The sequence below is a fragment of the Balaenoptera physalus genome (assembly GCF_965194825.1).
Source record: "Balaenoptera physalus genome assembly, chromosome: 10".
NCBI classification, from domain to species: domain Eukaryota; kingdom Metazoa; phylum Chordata; class Mammalia; order Artiodactyla; family Balaenopteridae; genus Balaenoptera; species Balaenoptera physalus.
In genome coordinates this window covers 69,753,161-69,771,324 of record NC_138889.1, presented here as the reverse complement: position 1 = coordinate 69,771,324, position 18,164 = coordinate 69,753,161, and the positions used below count along the sequence as shown (strand labels likewise).

Here is an 18,164-nt window from a genome sequence, read left to right as displayed (position 1 = left end):
CAGACCTGCAGCTCACACTTCCTCAATGTTGTCTTCGCAGCAATGCAATGTTTATGTTATTGCGATATTTTGCAGACAAGCAAAGGAACTTTGAGAGGTCTGAACACGTGCTGAATCCCCACCAGACCCAAATACGTATTTGTCGTCTGGGCTTCAGCTTGCATCCCCATTCTATAAATCAGCGCCGAATCCCAGGCTGCGGTTACACAGAGGACAGGAGAGCGATCACCCTCAGCAGCGGCCTGCAGACCACAGGTGCCCAGGGCGGGGTGGGGGCGGGCACGTTGCTTAAGCCCCGTGCTAACTGACCTGGGCAGCATCGGTACCTGGGTTGACTCCCTAAGCCGTCTTCAAGTCTCTGAAGACTCGTACTGAGAAGTACGAGAACCCTAGTGGGAGTTGTGGCTGCTGGGTGGGTGGTTCTGTGAAAAGAGCTGGAGAAGGGGAGTGAGAGGAACTTAGGAAGTCACACTGGAAGGTCAGCTCCCTCCAGCAGAGACCTTGGCCCTCTCTGTTCACTGCTGTGCCCCCAGCACTGAGAACTCAGCATAATACGGGGACTCAGTAAATCTGTGTTGAATGATTGGGTGAATGGAGGAAGCACTTTCTTGCATAACCGCCCCTGGATCTTTGGAAAGTGTCTGTGCAGGAGGGTCAAGGAGAAGAGCTGGGAGGGGGACCCTCCAGCTCAGACCAGACACTGATCTGAGTCATGCTTTGTGAACCCCGCTCCACCAGGGCCGGCGCTAGAGGAGGACCTGGGTCGGAATCAGCCAGCCGAGCAGCATAAATCCTGGGGCCACCCAGCTGGCTTCTAGGATGGGCTTTGCAGGGACAAACGACAACTTCTGTGTTGTGTCGTCCCTCAAGGAGTGGGCCCAGAATGGGGAAAACAAAGATCAGGCACCTCGACTATGTATGTAATATAAGATGTGTCATAACTGAAGTGGACATAAATCCAGGCATTACCCATGTGTGGTAAGACGAGGAGAGCGCAGACAGGCAGTGTGTGTGTGTGTGTGTGTGTGTGTGTGTGTGTGTGTGTGTGTGTGTGTGTGTGTGTGTGTGTGTGTGTGTGTGTGTGTGTGTGTGTATGCACTCACAGGCACACACAGGAGACGGAGACCACATATGTGTGTTCAGATGTCACCTGTGAGCCTGGTGACAAGAGCTCTGGAGTCTCCAGGAACTGTCCCATGCTACGAGGCTTCTAGCTGCTGACTGGGACAGAGGCAGATCTGCAGCAGACCAAGGGCTTTTCTTTAAGAGGAAAACAGAATCCCTAAGCTCTTCTCCTCCTCCCCAGCCGTGGGCCATCCAGTCTTCAGAGATAACCAACCCCAGTAGGTTACCACTCACCAGAGGCACAACCCTCTTGGTGTGGAATGGGAAAGTCATTCTCTCTAAAATAAACAAGTTTCTGGATGGAGGAAGAGCCTTCAATTTTGCCCAAAGTTGTTCTCTTTTGCTGGAGTTTGGATGTTATTAGGAAAATAAGATTAGGGAGGAAAGAAGAATTTAACACCAACATCAAAAACCAGGAGAGAGGGCTTCCCTGGTGGTGCAGTGGTTGAGAATCTGCCTGCTAATGCAGGGGACACGGGTTCGGGCCCTGGTCTGGGAGGATCCCACATGCCGCGGAGCAACTAGGCCCGTGAGCCACAACTACTGAGCCTGCGCGTCTGGAGCCTGTGCTCCGCAACAGGAGAGGCCGCGACAGTGAGAGGCCCGCGCACCGCGATGAAGAGTGGCCCCCGCTCGCCACAACTAGAGAAAGCCCTCGCACAGAAACGAAGACCCAACACAGCCAAAAATAAATAAATTAATTAATTAAATTAAAAAAAAGAAAAAAAAATTCCAGGAGGGAGAGAGACCGTTAAGACTGGCTCAGGAGAGAAACAATGAGCCCTCTTCAGATTGAGACCCCACATGTGAACAAAGGTGGGCTGCTCAATCCCCGTATCAAGATGGTCCTCTGAAGTCAGTGAGGGGGGAGGGAGGGGAATGGAGGGACGAGGGGAGGGGGCGAGGCCAAATACAGATGCACCGGTACATACAGATCATGTGACTGAGCTCTGGTGTACAAAATCATGCAAGCGCAGCCTAGCCTGCATCTCCAGTCCGTAGGGGCACGTGAACCAGGGCAGTGAAAACTGCATGTCTAATTGCGTTGACATCTTCTTGTGTAACTGTGGGGGAGCCCCGTGTACGTGTGCAGTTTTCAGTCTCCTGTGCAGACCTCCTCTGTGCGTGTCCAGGGGCAACCTGGAGTGGACTCAGTACTCTTTGGTCATGAGACATGTTAAGACCAAAGAGCATTGCAAACAGATTTCTCCAGACCAAAAAAAGATCCAGATATAAGAAGAAGACACATGATAGAAAGGGGAGAAGGTACTTTGCACGTGGTCGGACCATTGCACTGGCGTTGAGTGGTGGACAGTATATGCTGGGGTGTTTTAGTGCCAGGGCAGAATATGACCCAGTGGCCTTGCACACCCACCAACCCACCAGTTTGAGGAAAAAGTGTGGGACAACTAATGCCCACAACAGGCACTTACTTCAACGACCTAACCTCTCTACCTATCCGAGAAGCAGGGCAAACTATGGACATTAAATGGGGCCATGCGAGGGAACCAGATCTGTGGATTTTAACCGCTCTCAAGATGGGCAGCCAAGGAGCACACCCTGGAGGAGACTGGACATGGGCCAAAATCAGCCAGGGCTGGGCCGGGCAGAGCCCACGCATCCCCGCTGCATTTGCTAGCAGAGCCAGGGCGAAGTGCAGTGCCGCTCCGGCGCCCTCAGAGGGCCTGGAGGGCCTGGCTGATGGCTGACTTTTGACCATTCCCACCTCCTGAGCCAGAGCTGGCCAGGCTGTTTCAATTCAGTCATTCTGTAAACAGAGGTGTGGTGAGTGAAAGGTTTAAACATGCCTCTCCAGTTCCCAGCTGTGGGCTAAGTGGTGGAAGGAAAGCGGGTGAACGGAGAAAAGTGATAAATGTTTGGCTCAGAGAGTTTCCAGAAAGGCTGCACTGGCTTGCCTGGGATGGAGTAGCCCAAAGCAGGGGTCCTCAGTCATCAAGGAAAAGCAGCTGGGCTGAGGTGGGGCAAGCCGACGACTGGGCTCCGGAAGACAGCTTTCGCTCAGTGTGACCTACGGTGGGTCATGGCGTCTCCCACAGAGCCTCTGAGTGGGGCAGCTCGGGGAGCAGAGGGGCGCAGGGCAGGGGGGTGCAGCTCAGCCTTTCAGCTGCTCTGCTTACACCCGAGCCGACCCGCACACCCGCCGTCGCCAGCCCCCGAGCCTGTCCCTTCCTAGAGACAGGGCATGTAGAGCACTAAGTACCCAGTTCCTAGAGTCAGCAAAACCGCTGCTGCCTTCCAGGGAGCACAGCCCTCAGGGGAAAAAGTGACCACTGATCACATAGCCCAGGGAAAGAAAGGAGGCCATGAGGCCCCAGCCCCACCCTGGGCGGAGGGGTTGGCAGGACAAGGCATGACTGGCCAGCGGTTAAGAGCCTGTTGGCAACCCAGAGACACTGAGACGCACGCAGAGGCCTGCAGCCCCCTGCCGAGTCAGTGGAGGGAAGGCAAGCTCTGTGCGAGCCCCTGCAGCCTAACATCTCTGGGCCTCCACTTTTTATCTGTAAAATGAGCACATCAAGCAAGGCAACTTGTATTATACCTTCCATGGAGATGCCGACATTCATATTACCCTGTAATTTCGCATAAGGCCTATGGTTTCCAAACTGCGTACCAAGGCACCCTGTGGCACCAGAGTGAACTCAGAGAGGAGCCGCAGGATATTTTAGATTTTCTAGGGAAGCACGGTGATGCCTGTCACACACCTTGCAAAATTCCCCTACCAAGTTATTTGGATATAACTACTTAACAAACGAATATTTTAGGCATTTCTTTTGATCTGGGTGCAGTGTGAAAAAAAATTACTAAGACACTAAAGGTGCCATAAGTTGGGAAAATTTGGGAATCTCTTTATTAGGTTCTGAGCTCCTCAAAGGCAAGGTCCATATATTACTCACCTCTGTATATTTGCTCCCCTCATCAAAAACAAACAAAACATTCAGCCTTAAAGTTGGCATGAACAGGGCCCAGTAAACATTGTTGAATGAATGAATTAAAAAAATGAATGGAACAGAATATGTAAATGTAGCCTCATCATCCACTTCTGCTACTAAATGGCTATCGTGTTCTTGATCTAAATTGCTTAACAAAGTGAGATATCGTGTCCATCTCCCCGCTTAGGAGGCAGAGCTAATCTGATTTACTTTTAAAAATACTCACCAGCATGTCCTCTTTGCTCTCTACCCTGCCCTTCCTATAACCACATTGAAGGCACTGAAGCTGGCTACATGGTGCAGGGGAACTTGACTGAGTTCGACTCATGTCTTCGTGAGCACTCAATCTGGGTAAGTTATCAGCGTAAACAGACCCAGCACGTGGCATCTCCCTTCCCCTCACCCATCCACGTGTAAGAAGAAACAAAACAAACCCAGGCCGAAACTTACACGTGGAGTTCTCTTCCTTGGAAACGTGAGGTTGAGATAGTTATGAGAAATGGATGATTTGGCCATGCCGAGGTCAGCATTCTCACCATAGTTTTTGCGCCAAGAATCTGTTAGGAAATAAAAGTAAGACTGAGATCCAGATCCATCCACTGCTGCCCCAGAGCTCACGGGGTGTCACTGAGACAAGGTCCCTCCAAAATAATTCCCTCACCCCCAACTGAAGCTGTCAGTGGCCTGCATAGAGGGCTGGTGCCGCTCTGTCAGTGATCTCCCGGTGACAAGGGCAGATGCAGGCCAGCCCCATGTGGCACCTGCCACACAGGACCCACTTACATACCTGGGTCTGGGTGCGTGGGGTCCACCCTTGTTTGGGCTCAAAGGCAAAGGGAGGGCAGGGGTCAGCCCCAGAACAGAGGACATCAGTGTGAAGAGCAGCCAGATGCGGGCACAGGGCAGAGACAGCTCAGGGGCTGGCAAAGCCTCATCCTGAAAGCAGGTCCTTACCCACAGGCCTCAGCGGGGTGCCCCGGAAGAGCTCATAGAACTTGGAGAGGTACATGACCATGCTGAGCTTGTCGGGCTGCGGGGCTGAGGCCATCTCTTTGCCCGTGGTCACTGGGGGGATGCCAAACTCACGCTCGGCCACGTCAAATGCCAGCTGGTTGTTCTCCACAGTGTCATCTTCATTCAAAGAGTCGAAGTTGCTGGAGAATCAGAACAAGGTGAAGTTTTCGGAGAGGATGCAGAGGGGTGCAGAGCTGAGCAAACTTAGCCATAAGGAGCACTGCAAGTGACAAGGCCCTTGCTCCAATCCCCCCACCACGACCCCCCACCCCTCAGGGGGGCTCAGCCAGAAGACGCTAACCCTGTCCTCACTCAGGGTGGAACCAATCAGATCTGGGCCACGAAAATGTCATTTGCTACCTGGGATGAAAAAATCAGAAAACGACTGGAAAACTTATGAACTACTTTACTTTTCAATAGTTCCCATACGTTCTTTTCCTGTTAATTACAAAAGTGATATGGGCTTCTTGTAAATAAAAGGATCAAGTTATATAAAGTAAGAGGTGAGAGCCTCATCCCCTTCTCAAGGCAACCTCATTTCCTAAAGGTACCAATTGATAAACTTTACTAGGTTTCCATCCAGCCTTCTGGATGAATTTGCTCATGGGTGTGAGGTTACACTGCAGTTGATTTAAACACAACATAATAGATGTATTGTGCTTTCAACATCACAAAGCATTTCCACAAACATAATCCAATCTTCCTAATGACGCTGCCATTATTCCTGATTTATAGATGAAGACGGCAAACTCAGAGAAGATAAGGGGCTTGCCCAACATTATACAGCTAACGGATCTGGGTCACAAATCTAATTCTTTTGGCTGTAAAACCCTCAAGCTGGTCCCCAGAATTAGATCTTGCCCATAAGTCCTCTCTTGAGGGTAGAGCTCCAAGGTGTGAACACTCAAATTTCCCAAATGAAGGGGGTTTGGTGTGTGAGTGCAATCAATCACTGAGCCTGAGTCATTCTGCTCCTTACATAGAAGGAACGCAGATCAAACAAGTTGCTGGCAGAATAATCGGTGCAAAGGGAAAAGAACAAACTGAAGAAAAAATTCAAATTGAAAGTACGCAAAGAGAAATACTGATCTACGTCCTGAAGATTCCACATCTAGAACAGCCCTGGTCTCCCTTGTCTCCAGGGTCCCCTTGGGCCATGCAGGGCTCGCCAGGTCCAGCTGGGCCCCAGACTCACATCAGCTCAGGCCGGAAGCGGTGGATGATGGCACACAGGGCAAGGCCACTCCGCCAGGATGTGGTCAGGTCTGTGACGTTGACATGCTGGTAGCCCTTGGTCTGCTGCTGGCACCAGGTTAAGAGCTTGCTGGGCCGGATGTCTGACTCTGCAGCAAGAGGAGACGGACAGTGGTGAAGCGCTCTACAGAAATCTCAGCAGTTCCCCTGGGGACCCGCTCTGTCGGCCACCACGGGTGGGGACCGGGAGGAACAGCACTGAGGCAAGGGGCTGTGGGCACAGTTGCAGCCCCATGAGGGGGTCCTGTCAAGAGCATGCAGGAGGGCAGGATGCTGGGACAGGAAGCGTGCTCTCCTGCAGGAAAGAGTTCCTGTAGACCCCCTCTGGCCAGGTCCTGGTTAGAGGCTAGGAACATAGAGGCGAGGATGACACGGAGTCTGCCAACATATGCTTATCCTGTGGGGAAGACAGACGCAGCGGTGGGGGACAATAACAGCGAAACCCAATGCCAGGGGAGCACATGAGCGGGTCTGCCAGAGTCCACCAGGGCAGGGGAACTCGCCGAAGAAAGGGTCATGGAGGAGGTGCATTTGACTGCTTCTAGAAGAGTGTCTAGGACAGGAGATCTCCAGGAAAACAAAAACGACTGTGCCATGGCAAAGAATCTAGAGAAGCCTGCCATGTTATGTGAAATGGTTTATTAAAGGCCGGCAGCAGCAGGGCATGTGGGTGTGGAAGGCAGGGAGGAGTGGCTGGTGAGGCTGAGTTTGCCCAGTGGCGGGCAGGATGCAAGGTCTGGGCAGGCAGTGGAAGCCAGGTGTGTCTTTAAGCAGGATGGTGACCTGAGCACAGCCGGGTGGACGCTGGGAAGCTGGTCATTTAATCATCCCTTCCCTCCGCACTGAGCACCAGCCTTGTGCCCAGCACTGTGCCAGGCCCTGGAAGACCAGGAAAAGAGTGAAGCACACGGAGCTTGTTATCTAGCTGGGAGACAAGACTCCTCATACTGGCAACAACAGGAAAAGAAAAGCAAGTCCCAGGGAAGTCATTCCGGTTCACTTTAATGTGCCAAGCGCTCGCCTCTAACCCACACACTGATCTTATGGTTGGTATTGTCCTTGTCCCAGTTTTACAGATGAGGAAAGTGAAGTGCAGAGAGCAGAGGCACCTGGCCAAGGTCATGCAGGTCACTGGATCAGAGCCAGGCTGGCTGCAGGGCCTGTGCCCCAGTGGCCACCTAGCAGGCCTCTTCCCTGCAAAGCTGGGGTCCCAGGAGGGCCACTTACCCCGCCTGGAGAGGCCGACGGATCTCCTCACTGAGCCCAGGCTCTCGAGAGGGCACTGGTGCAACTCTTTAGTGATGTACAAATGCTTCACCTAGGAGCGAGAGAGGACACACAGCTGTCTGCTAGTTTTTCCCCAAACCCTAGTCATTGCAGGGTCACTGAACCCACCCCACCCACTCATCAACACTGGCTGCCCTTTTCCTCTCTCGCCGAAGGACATGACCTTCACCAAGGGAACCAGCAACTTGAGACAGAGCTGCGGATCTGTCATCCACCCAAATGTGGGGGAACTCGAGTGTGAATATATGTAATTGGCTGATTTTTAAAATTCACACCATTCTTTGTGCTATTGACTGAAGAGGTCAGAGCTTGTGTGACTCTAAGTCAATGGGAGAAAAAATAGACTCTAGGACCTCGGACGGAAAGAACTTGATATTTGATCAAGTAGATTATTTGAGAGAGGTATGCTCAGCAATGCATATGCTCAGTGACAAATAAACACACGTAAATACACGTACATATGTGGACACACACTTAACATGTGTTCTGGTTCTCTCCTGTTGGCTAGAGAGATGCTGACTCTGCTTTACTCTGTGGCTTTCCCAGAGAGAGGAACTGGCCTCACCTTTGGGCCAAGAGGCGATGGTGGCCTGGGTCCCAAGGATGTGCCAAGATTTTAGGTGACCCCCCACTTCTCACCGCTCAGCGCCTGGTGACCCACACAGGACTCCAGGCAAGGCCTTACCTGATGGGGCCTGACGCAGTTTGAGTTGAGGTTTGGGTACCGCGTCCCCGGGTCCAGCGTGTACTGCTCAAAGTTCTTGTTGATGTTCTCTGGGGTCGTTTGAGGTAACAGCCGGTAAAGACTTTCTCTGGAGGAAGGCAGAGCAGAGGGGTCAAGGATTGCTCTTGCAGCCTCCGGCCTTCTCTCCACTCCTCCCCTCCACCCGCCTTCCCCTGCTCCCAAGAGCTTCTTAGATCTGTGTTTGCGTAACCCTTCCCAGCAATGCCTGGCCCTCCTGGTTCTCGAGATCTGCAAAGCGGGGGAGGGTCAACACGGTCAAGCGGAAGCAGGAGGGACCCTGGGAGGTGGTGAGGCTGGCCTCCTCCCCGGGGCAGAGGGCAGGGACTCGGAGCTGGCAGCCCAGAGACCTGTGGTTTTGCTATAACTGCCACTCAGCCACGCTGCCTCCTGTGGCTGGTCCCCCATGACCACAGGTCTCCACACCCAAGACCAGCAGGGGCCCGTCCCCACCCGCCAGCCCTGACTTATCCTGGTCCACCAGCTGTCACAGCCACGTGGCCAGCAGCAGGGGTCTGGGAGGAAGCCCAGGATCTCAGCAGCAGAAGAGGCCTGGGAGGTCAGAGCACCCAGCCCCCAACAGAGTGGGAATCAGTGCTGCAATGGAAGCTTCCCCTAAACCCATTCTGGCTCCTCAGTGTCTCAGCAGTGCCAAGAACCCCAACTTCAGGGCCGCCCTGGATGAAGATTTCTCTTTGGCATCCAGGGCTTAAGGGCCTGGCCCCCATGGAAAGTCACCGGGGGAGGCAGATCATGACAGAGAACGTTTCCTTGGGGACCCCAATGATGAAATCAGGCCACATGTGGGAAGGCAGATGAGGGGGGCAGAGGCTCCAGGTTCATCCAGCCTCACTCCCTCTCCTGCCTGAGTTTTGACCCGGCCCTGCCTCCAGCTGAGGGTCCTGCTGTCAATACTCACCTTTCAGCCAGCAGCTCCAGGTGAGGAGTGCCCTGGTCCCAGCTCTTCACCATCCACGCCGTGTCAAAGGCTGCCAGGAAGCCGCGGGCACAGCCGGTGCCCATCGGCCAGAACGGCTGCAAAGGACACATGCAAAGTTCTAGTTGATTCCAGTGATCCCCAGCCTGCCATCCCATTCAATCCAGCACTTGGTGTTTGCCAGGCCTGTGCGAGGCACTGGGGGGACAGAGAGGTGACAGGCAGCCCACTGGGACTCACCACAAACACCAATAGCTGTAGCACAAAGTCATATGCAAGGGTGCTATGACACGGGAATAGCAAAATTGCTTTGGGGGCTCAAAAAGGCAGAGGCAAAACCACCCTTGGAGGGGGGGAGATAGAAATCAAGGAATGCTTCAGGGAAGAGCTGCATTCGTGCTGATTTTAAAGAATGAATAGGATTCTGATCTTGATCCGTTCGGAACAGTGTGGTCAAAGGCGTGGTGGCGGGAAAATGACGGAGCCGGATGGAAAAACAGCCCGTCTGGTTTGGGTGCAGCAGAGAGCACGGGCGGGGAGTACCGGGAGAGAGAAAGCTGGGAGGGAGGATTGGGACAGAAGCAGAGGGGGTGCTGAGTGCTTAAGCAAGGAGCTTAGGTTCGAGTCCGCACACAGTGGTGAGCAAGCATTGATTCACCAAGCTAAGTTCTAACTAAACTGTTCCATGTGCACCCAAAGCGTGGTTTGAAATTTGATGCTAACTTCAGATAAATACATCAACATTTTTTGGTCAGTGCTTACATTAAGATAAAAATTTACCCTTTCTGAAATCATTCATTTAATGTAAGAATCCTAGCATCTGCAGATTTTCTGGGAAGAATTTTGAGCAGGGAGGCCATGGACTTTGGGGCCCACACTCTTTTCTTGCTCCTATTCAAACTCGATGCTGAAAAGGCCACAGAAATCCACCCAGAGGAGGAAGAAGTCTCCAACCAGCTGCGGATCTGCACGCTCTGGGAAGGATGGCCTGACCCGGGCCGCTTAATTTTGTACTTCAACCGAAAAGTCAGCCCAGAAAAACCCAGAGGGGCAAGAGGAAGTGTTCCTGCCTGTATACAGGCAGAACTGACCCCTCTAAATTTCATCAAAGGTCAGGCTCTGAGGCCAGGACGGGCTCGGCAGAGTCCTGCCAGTTGGCTGAGAGCCTGTCCTTCCCTTGGGCTGCAGGACAGCAGATGCTGCCAGTTAGAATAGCAATGTGGGGATCTGTCTTCCAGCAGGAATGAGGGGGCTCCAAAAGCAGGCGGTACCTCAAGCAAGCTGTCGCCCACCAGGGCCACGAGCAGCTGGTGTGACTGTCGCTCGCGCACCAGGGCTGCATTCTCGGAGGCGTACATAGAGGTGAAATCGAACATGGCCACGTCGGGTTGTCCGTAATGGTTCATGGCAAAGTCTAAAGACGGTAGCTGGTAATTGGTGGCGAAGTCTGCAGCTTCGCGTGCATAGGAAAGCAGGTTGTCCTGGTTCACGTTCTCTGCACACAGCAGCATCTCTGTGTCGATATAGTCCTGGGGGAAAGAACAAGAGCACAGTATAGCAACCTGCCCCTCAAAAGGGCAAGGAGTCATACCTACTTCTTTGTAAAAGGACATGGAATGGACTTGCAGAGAGGCTAATCAAAACAAATAGAAAATCGGGGCCAAGGGAATAAAGAGGAACCAAATCAGCCATCTGTGAACGTTAACAGAGTTATGATTAAGCATCAAATTTGGCTTTGGGCTTCCCTGGTGGCGCAATGGTTAAGAATCCGCCTGCCAATGCAGAGGACACGGGTTCGATCCCTGGTCCGGGAAGATCCCACGTGCCGCGGGGCAGCTAAGCCCATGTACCACAACCACTGAGCCTGCGCTTTAGAGCCCGCGAGCCACAACTACTGAAGCCCTTGGGCTTAGAGCCTGGGCTCTGCAACAAGAGAAGCCACCACAATGAGAAGCCCGCGCACCACAAAGAAGACCCAACGCGGCCAAAAATAAATAAATTAAATAAATAAATTTTAAAAAAAAATTTGGCTTTGAGCTTCCTGGCATCCAAGGCAAAAGGGAAATGTGATATATACAGGGTTTTCTTTATCAGAAAGAAGGAAGCATAGAAATTCCTAGGGGAGGGTATTTTTTCCTGGCACTAAATTCTAAAAGAACTGTCTGACATAGGAATTTTGACAGAGAACATTGTGTAGTCATGAACCGTGTACTCAGTAATGATCCTGCAGCAAATATAGAAGCATATTTCATGTGGCTGCTTCTTGTGATAACTTTCAGTGAAACTAAAAGACAAAAGAGCAAATGAGTAAGACTGATTTTATAACAGACTAAGCTAAGCTAATGTGGTCCAGAAATGCTGCGGCTAGTGGTCAAACAAGTCCGAAAAAGAAATGGGTAATTGGCATAACTCTCAAACTTCCTCTCCACGATCAGTTATCCTTTTCTCAACAGGCTGAGGGCTCCTTGGGGCTCTGCTTTGCTCTTACAGTGTTAACTGTTACACTTCCCTGCTGGGAGGTAGAGAACCCTGAGCTTAGAGGACTAGGATATCCACCCTGGAGGGACACTGGCAATGAACTATAGGATGTCTCCCAGAGTCCAATCTGCTCATTGTGTGGCTATAGAAACTAAAAGACTATCTTTCCCAAAAGGAGACACAGAAAATGCAAATCCTTGGGGCAGGGGGCAGGGACTAGTGTATAAGACCAACACAGGCCTTGGGTCAGTGAGATCAACAGGTCAAATTCCATCTCTGTTTACTGACTGCATAAATTTGGGCAAGTTATTGAACTTTTCTGAGTCTCCGTAATCTCACTTGTAAAATTTGAATTTGTAAAATGAGACTAACAAAATCTACTCCCTATATAGGACCATGTGAGGACTGAATGAGACCGTGGACATGACTCCCTAGCCCAAAGCCTAGGAATTGGGAAGTTCTCAATGATCGGGAATTCCTGTCCCTAATAAATCATGATGGCACAAACCACACCATATGGTGAAGTGATCCCAGACCCACCGAGGGCACCAGCAAGGGCATTTAGAAAGGTCTAAGAAGGCACAGCCTCAACTACAAACAGTGACCTACTGTGGCAATTTTCCCAACAGCCATGATTTCCCAGAAATTCTAATATTTCCACATTCAAGCCACATCAACTAAATGGAACCCAGTGTTGGCCCAAGAGCCCTTTGTCAGGTCATGGAGTCCAGGCTGGAGCTCCTATTATTCGCTTTCCTTTCTCATATCTATTCTTACATCACATAATCACTCTCCTTCTTGAAGGTGTGGAAGAGTGAATGGAGAAATCTCAAAAATACCCCCTCTTCAAAACATGCCACAAGAACCCCCGCGGAGGACCAGGTGGTGGATGAATGTGGACACTGTATGATGAAGGTGGCAGCTGGTGCTGAAGCCACACGCAGGACTGTGGAGACCTGGCCAAGGGGCAGACCCCCCGGCTGTGCCGGGATGACAGCCACCTGGCCCAGGGCTGCTGGGAGAAGTCAAAGGGCCTTGCAGGGCAGGAGGTCCCAGGTGAGTGGGCGGATGGCAGAACAGACTTGTAGGGAACAGATGAGAACAAGGATGAGAGAGAAAAAGTGGGAACGGGGCTGTAATAAAGTGGGCAGAGCTGAGGAAGGAGTGCTGAATGAAGATAAAGGCAGGGGGCGAATTTGGACCTCATTTTGCACAGGCCCAGGGAACTGAAGAGAGGCTGCGTCCTAGACGGAGGTGGGGAAGGAGAGAGGGAAGCAGTAAACATGAGAGAAGGGTGGGGAATCCAACAGGAAGACTAGTCACCCCAAGTGAAAAGCTGGAAAGAAGCTGTAGACCAGAAGAGAAGGTCAGACAATGTCTGTTCGCTGCTTCAAATGAGGGTGGACTCGGCATTGAGAGACCAGCTGTGACGTGTTTCCATCCACCTCACACATCTGGCAACCAAGCTCCCTCCTACTGAGGTGAGACCAAGCCTGTGTGTGCATGGACCAGCAGAGGCAGGGGCCAGGAAGGACGGACACAGCTGGGAGCCCAGAGGCAGGGTTTCCTGAGGAGAAACTGTACTCTCCCTTCAGTAGTCATAGAAAGAGGCCCAGAGATCAGCAGGAATAGATGGGGAAGCAGGTCAGTCAGTCATTCAACAAACATTCACTCGGCACCTTGTGCGTCTCGAGGAAGACGCTGACCCATACAGGGACAGGAAAACAGAGGACTTGCCATTCCTCTGGGAGCGAGAGAAAAATGGTAATTTAAGTAGCTCGGGGTAAAGGGGTAGAGGGGTCAGCTGCCAGCTTATGCAAATGCTATAGAGCTTGGCTGGACACCTGGAGACTCAAGCCAGGGCTCCTGAACCAAATGGTGTCCAGTTCTCCCATGTCCAGCCATGGCCTCCAATTTCTAGAGTTCATGTCTTATACCTAGAGGGCCCTCTGCACCAGCTCAGCTGATACTCCCAGATTCTCTGAGGGAGAAGGGAGGCCTTGATGAGGACAACTGTGGGCCTGGGATCTGCTCCCAGCTCCTGCAGTAATTATGGGACCAGAGCGAGGAGCTCCCACCCACTTGTGCCATGACACACAGCCTGAGAGGGGAGCATGGAGGGGCTTTGACAACTGCCAAAAAATCAAGTCACCATGAGCAACATGTTGTGGCCAGGACAAACACCCTGGGATGACCTGGGGGAACCTTAGCATCTCAGCAGGCCGGAGTACTCAGCCAGTGAAATAGGAACCCCAAGTCAAACTTGGCCTGACTTTCCAGAGGTGGGATAACAAGAGCCTCCCTAGACCCTCCTCTGCAAAGGTACCCTCTGTGCCTGCACCCTGGACCCCAAATAGTCCTTCACTATCTGACACAGGCATCCCAATAGAGGAGGTAACTTTGGGAGGGACACCTGTGGAACAGAGGGAAAATGGGGACATGGCCTCACCTCCCCCAGACCGGGTCAGCAGTGGGGCACCAGATACTGAAAACCACTGCTCGCACATCTGCTGACTGTGCTAAGTAGGCTTCATTCAACCCCACCCCCGCCCTCCCCGCCAATTCCCAGCCTTCTGTCCAGCAACTCGGGCTCTCAGCAAAGCCCTGAGCTGATGTAGAGGAGGCCCAGGGGAGGGCTGGGTTACTAAAGCTGCCCAGCCGGCTGCCAGCACAAGCTGGCGTGAGGATAGGCACATTCTTCTCTGACAAGCAGCAATGAATGGTCACCGTGCTGCCTGGGCTACAGGCCGACACCCCAAGAGCAGGCTGACCTTGGACTGCATGATCCTTATCTTAAGGGTACATACAGCAGCAGCGGCAGCTGCCGGAACAGGGTCTCTGGAGGGGTTGAAACCTGACCAAAGAAGGTGCCAGCCTGGGGCTGGCCACTCCACGTGCTTCTTCCTTGCAGCCCTGCTCTCTGTATAAGCATGAAGGTGCAAAGGCAGGAAGCAGAGGCCAGGAAGCCAGCAGGACAAAAAAGCAAGTGTCCAAACCAGGCAGAGAAGTTAGGGAGGGAATCTACCAACTTGCTACATGCCAAGCGCTCTGTATACGTTTTAAAATTTATTCCTCTGAACAATCCTTTTAGTTAGAAACTATTATTCCTATTCTGCAGACAAGAAGACTGAGGTTCAGAGAAGGCAAACAGCTTAGTCACAGTCCTGAGTTAATACGTGGCAGAGCGAAGATTCAACTTGAGTCTTCTTGATTGCAATAGGGCTTTCCCCCATACCATGACAAGGGGGCTGCAGTGTGAAATTCACAAGTGAAACTGCCTGGATCCCACTAGGACAAGGAGCCCCCATCTGCCTCCAAAGTATGTGTGTGACCTCCCAGAAAAGGAGGCAGGGATAAACGAGACACTTGAAAGGAAAAGACTCAGCTGATCTCTCAGTGGTTAAGAACCCACACTAACACCTGGGTAAGAATTTCAGCATTTCCCCCTCCCGCACCAGCCCAGCTCTCTGCAGAAACACCTCTGCCTCTATTGTTCGTGTGGGCTCCTCCATCCAACACTCACGCACCACCAAGGAGAAGGGCGTGGTGGGTGGTGGTCCCTTCCCTCTGCCCCCCATTACTTAGTTTCTGGCAGGATGACATCTGCTCCCACACTCGCTGATGCTGCCAGTCCAGGTCACAAAGGGAAAGACAGGACATCATAGCCAAGCGATACGTACGTTAATGATGACACCTTTGTCAAGCAAGCTCTGCTTCTTGGCAGTCATGACAAAATAGTGGGTGCAGTCCTTGTAGTAAACAATGTTCTCAAGGTCAATTCCTGAAAAGAGAAGGTTCATGGACTCAGTATTATTTCCTAAGCTCCTACTGTGTGTCAGGAGCCCTGCTTTGCCTATTTACCTGCAGAATATTGGTGTTAGACAAGTTTTTAAGACATATAAGGCGAGCAAAGATAAGATCAAGTGCCAGAATTTACCCTAGTCACCACAGCTAGCTTTCACAGTCCCACAAAGATACTATTTCTTTTCTTTTTAAATTGAGATATAACATTGTGTAAGTTTAAGGTGTACATGTTGATTTGATACATTTAAAAAAAAATTTTATACTAATTATGTTTTATTTTTTTATTATTTATTTATTTATTTTTGGCTGCGTTGGGTCTTCGTTGCTATGAGCAGGCTTTCTCTAGTTGCGGCGAGCGGGGGCTGCTCTTTGTTGCTGTGCGCAGGCTTCTCATTGTGGTGGCTTCTCCTGTTGCAGAGCACGGGCTCTAGGCACGTGGGCTCAGTAGTTGTGGCGCATGGGCTTCGTTGCTCCGCAGCATGTGGGATCTTCCCGGGCCAGGGCTCGAACCCGTGTCACCTGCATTGGCAGGCGGATTCTTAACCACTGCACTATATATTGCAATATGATTAAGCCACTGCTTCTTTTTCTTTTTCTTAATAAATTTATTTATTTATTTTTGGCTGCATTGGGTCTTGTGTGCAGGCTTCTCATTGCGGTGGCTTCTCTTGTTGCAGAGCACAGCCTCTAGGCACGCGGGCTTCAGCAGTTGTGGTTCATGGGCTCTAGGGCACAGGCTCAGTAGTTGCAGCACACGGACTTAGTTGCTCCGCAGCATGTGGGATCTTCCTGGCCCAGGGCCCGAACCTGTGTCCAGTGCATTGGCAGGCGGATTCTTAACCACCTCGCCACCAGGGAAGTCCCCTAACCACTGTTTCTTTTAAAACTCATAAAGCCCTTTGGGGCTGTAGACCAGTATTTCCAAGTCACAGCTGAGTACGTGCTGCAGGAAGGCACAGTGCTGTCTGTGGCATGGCAGTTAAGTGGCAACAGAACCAGGATTTGAACCCCAGCCTGTCTGATTCCAAGTCCCATCCACCGTTTCCTCCATGTGACCAGAGATGCAAAGGGCTGTGTGAATTCTCCAAAGACTGCTAAGGGACATTTCCACCATCCCCCTGTTATGTGTGAAAACCCAGGTGCCCTGGTAGAAAAACTCAATCAGAGGACTGGGTTGTAGCTTTCTGTGCTTTCCACCAATTGCAAAAGACTTTATAGACTAGGTTTCTGCCTTAAAACAATGCCGTAAGATGACAGCTTAGCTCAGTGTTTCTCAAAGTAGGATCCCTAGCCAGCAGCAGCAGCAATATCACCTGAGGACTTATTAGAAATGCAAATAACTGGTGCCCGACCCCAGGCCTACAGAATGGGAAACGCTGGGGGTCTGGCCAGCAATCTGTGCTTGAACAGGCCTTACAGGTGATTCTGTTGACACTCAAGTTTGAGAACCACTGGTTTGGTTTCTTTGAAGGGAGAGAAAGGAACAGAGGCAAGGCAACTTATCAGCAGTTATCACAGAGGCGTGCTGGGTAACCATGGAAACCCCTTTATTACTGTTAAATAGGAAACAGCCATCAGTGCACAGGGCCCCCCAGAGGATCCGAGGAAATTCATCACTCTCATTCTGTGAGGGGCATTGTTGTCGAACAATGGCCAAAGGTGACGACCTTTGCAAAGTGCAAAGGAAGCTCATTGAAACATTTGGAAAAACAAACTTGATGTCCTGTCATAATTTATATTTGGTGGTTTATTTAAGCATTTATTTTCTTGGTTTTTGAGGGGAAGAGAGGGCTGGAGAATTCTTAAATCATTCAAAAGGACATAATATGCTGGAAGGAAATACTTTTTAAAAAAAAAAAAATAATGCCACCATAGTGACACTCAGAGGGTCATGCAGTGGACACACATTGCTGTGGCCAGTAAGAAGCAGAGTCTGGCTCAATAACTAATCCCATTCCTAGAAAGCTATCTTACGGAAATAATCCAAAAGAAGTAGTTTTATCGGTAACAGTAAATAACTGAAAAGTTTAAATCAGAAGTCTGCAAACTTTTTCCGTAAAGGGCCAGAGAGTAAATATTTTGGGCTTTGTGGACCATCCGGTCTGTGTCGAAAGCCCTCATGGCACCAAGGTAAACAAAGCGGCCTGGCTGCATTCTAATAAACCTCTATTTATGGACTGTAAAACTTGAATTTCATAAATTTTCAATTTGTCCCCAAAATTTCTTCTTTTGATTTTTCTGCAGCCATTCAAAATATATTAAAAACCATTCTTAGCTTGAAGGCAATACAAGCACACATGGTAGGTTTGCCAACCCCTGGTTTAAATGCTTCAGCAGTGGGTGACAATATATCCACTTGAAGAGCTATTCTGACAAACCTGACCATCAGTAGGACTGGGCACAGTGGACAGTATTTAAAATGTGACACTGAATGAGAAAAGGAGAATAACAGGATTGACTCTATGGTAAAAGCTCTAGCCATGTAAAAAGGATGCAGCTGGAAAATTACCGAAAAGGACTACATGAAAATGAGGACTGTTCCTGTGCTAGGTGGTGCTGGGTGTTAATGATT

The 18,164-nt window shown here is 50.9% G+C and overlaps 1 protein-coding gene across 13 annotated transcripts in view; it reads right to left on the bottom strand.

The window, feature by feature from the left end:
- The window catches only part of MICAL2 (microtubule associated monooxygenase, calponin and LIM domain containing 2), a 231,315-nt gene that overhangs the window by 117,632 nt on the left and 95,519 nt on the right, over window positions 1–18,164 (bottom strand). For all 13 annotated transcript variants that reach the window (XR_014267792.1, XM_082475982.1, XM_082475987.1 and 10 more), the window contains exons 8-15: window positions 15,469–15,569; window positions 10,582–10,839; window positions 9,293–9,408; window positions 8,317–8,443; window positions 7,572–7,662; window positions 6,286–6,433; window positions 5,031–5,230; window positions 4,527–4,633 (exon numbers count right to left, since the gene is read on the bottom strand). Coding sequence is in view for 12 of the 13 variants with exons in the window: in XM_082475982.1 (XP_082332108.1) it covers window positions 4,527–4,633; window positions 5,031–5,230; window positions 6,286–6,433; window positions 7,572–7,662; window positions 8,317–8,443; window positions 9,293–9,408; window positions 10,582–10,839; window positions 15,469–15,569 (1,148 nt within the window). In the remaining variant the exon portion in view is untranslated. The remainder of the gene's footprint in view (window positions 1–4,526; window positions 4,634–5,030; window positions 5,231–6,285; window positions 6,434–7,571; window positions 7,663–8,316; window positions 8,444–9,292; window positions 9,409–10,581; window positions 10,840–15,468; window positions 15,570–18,164) is intronic.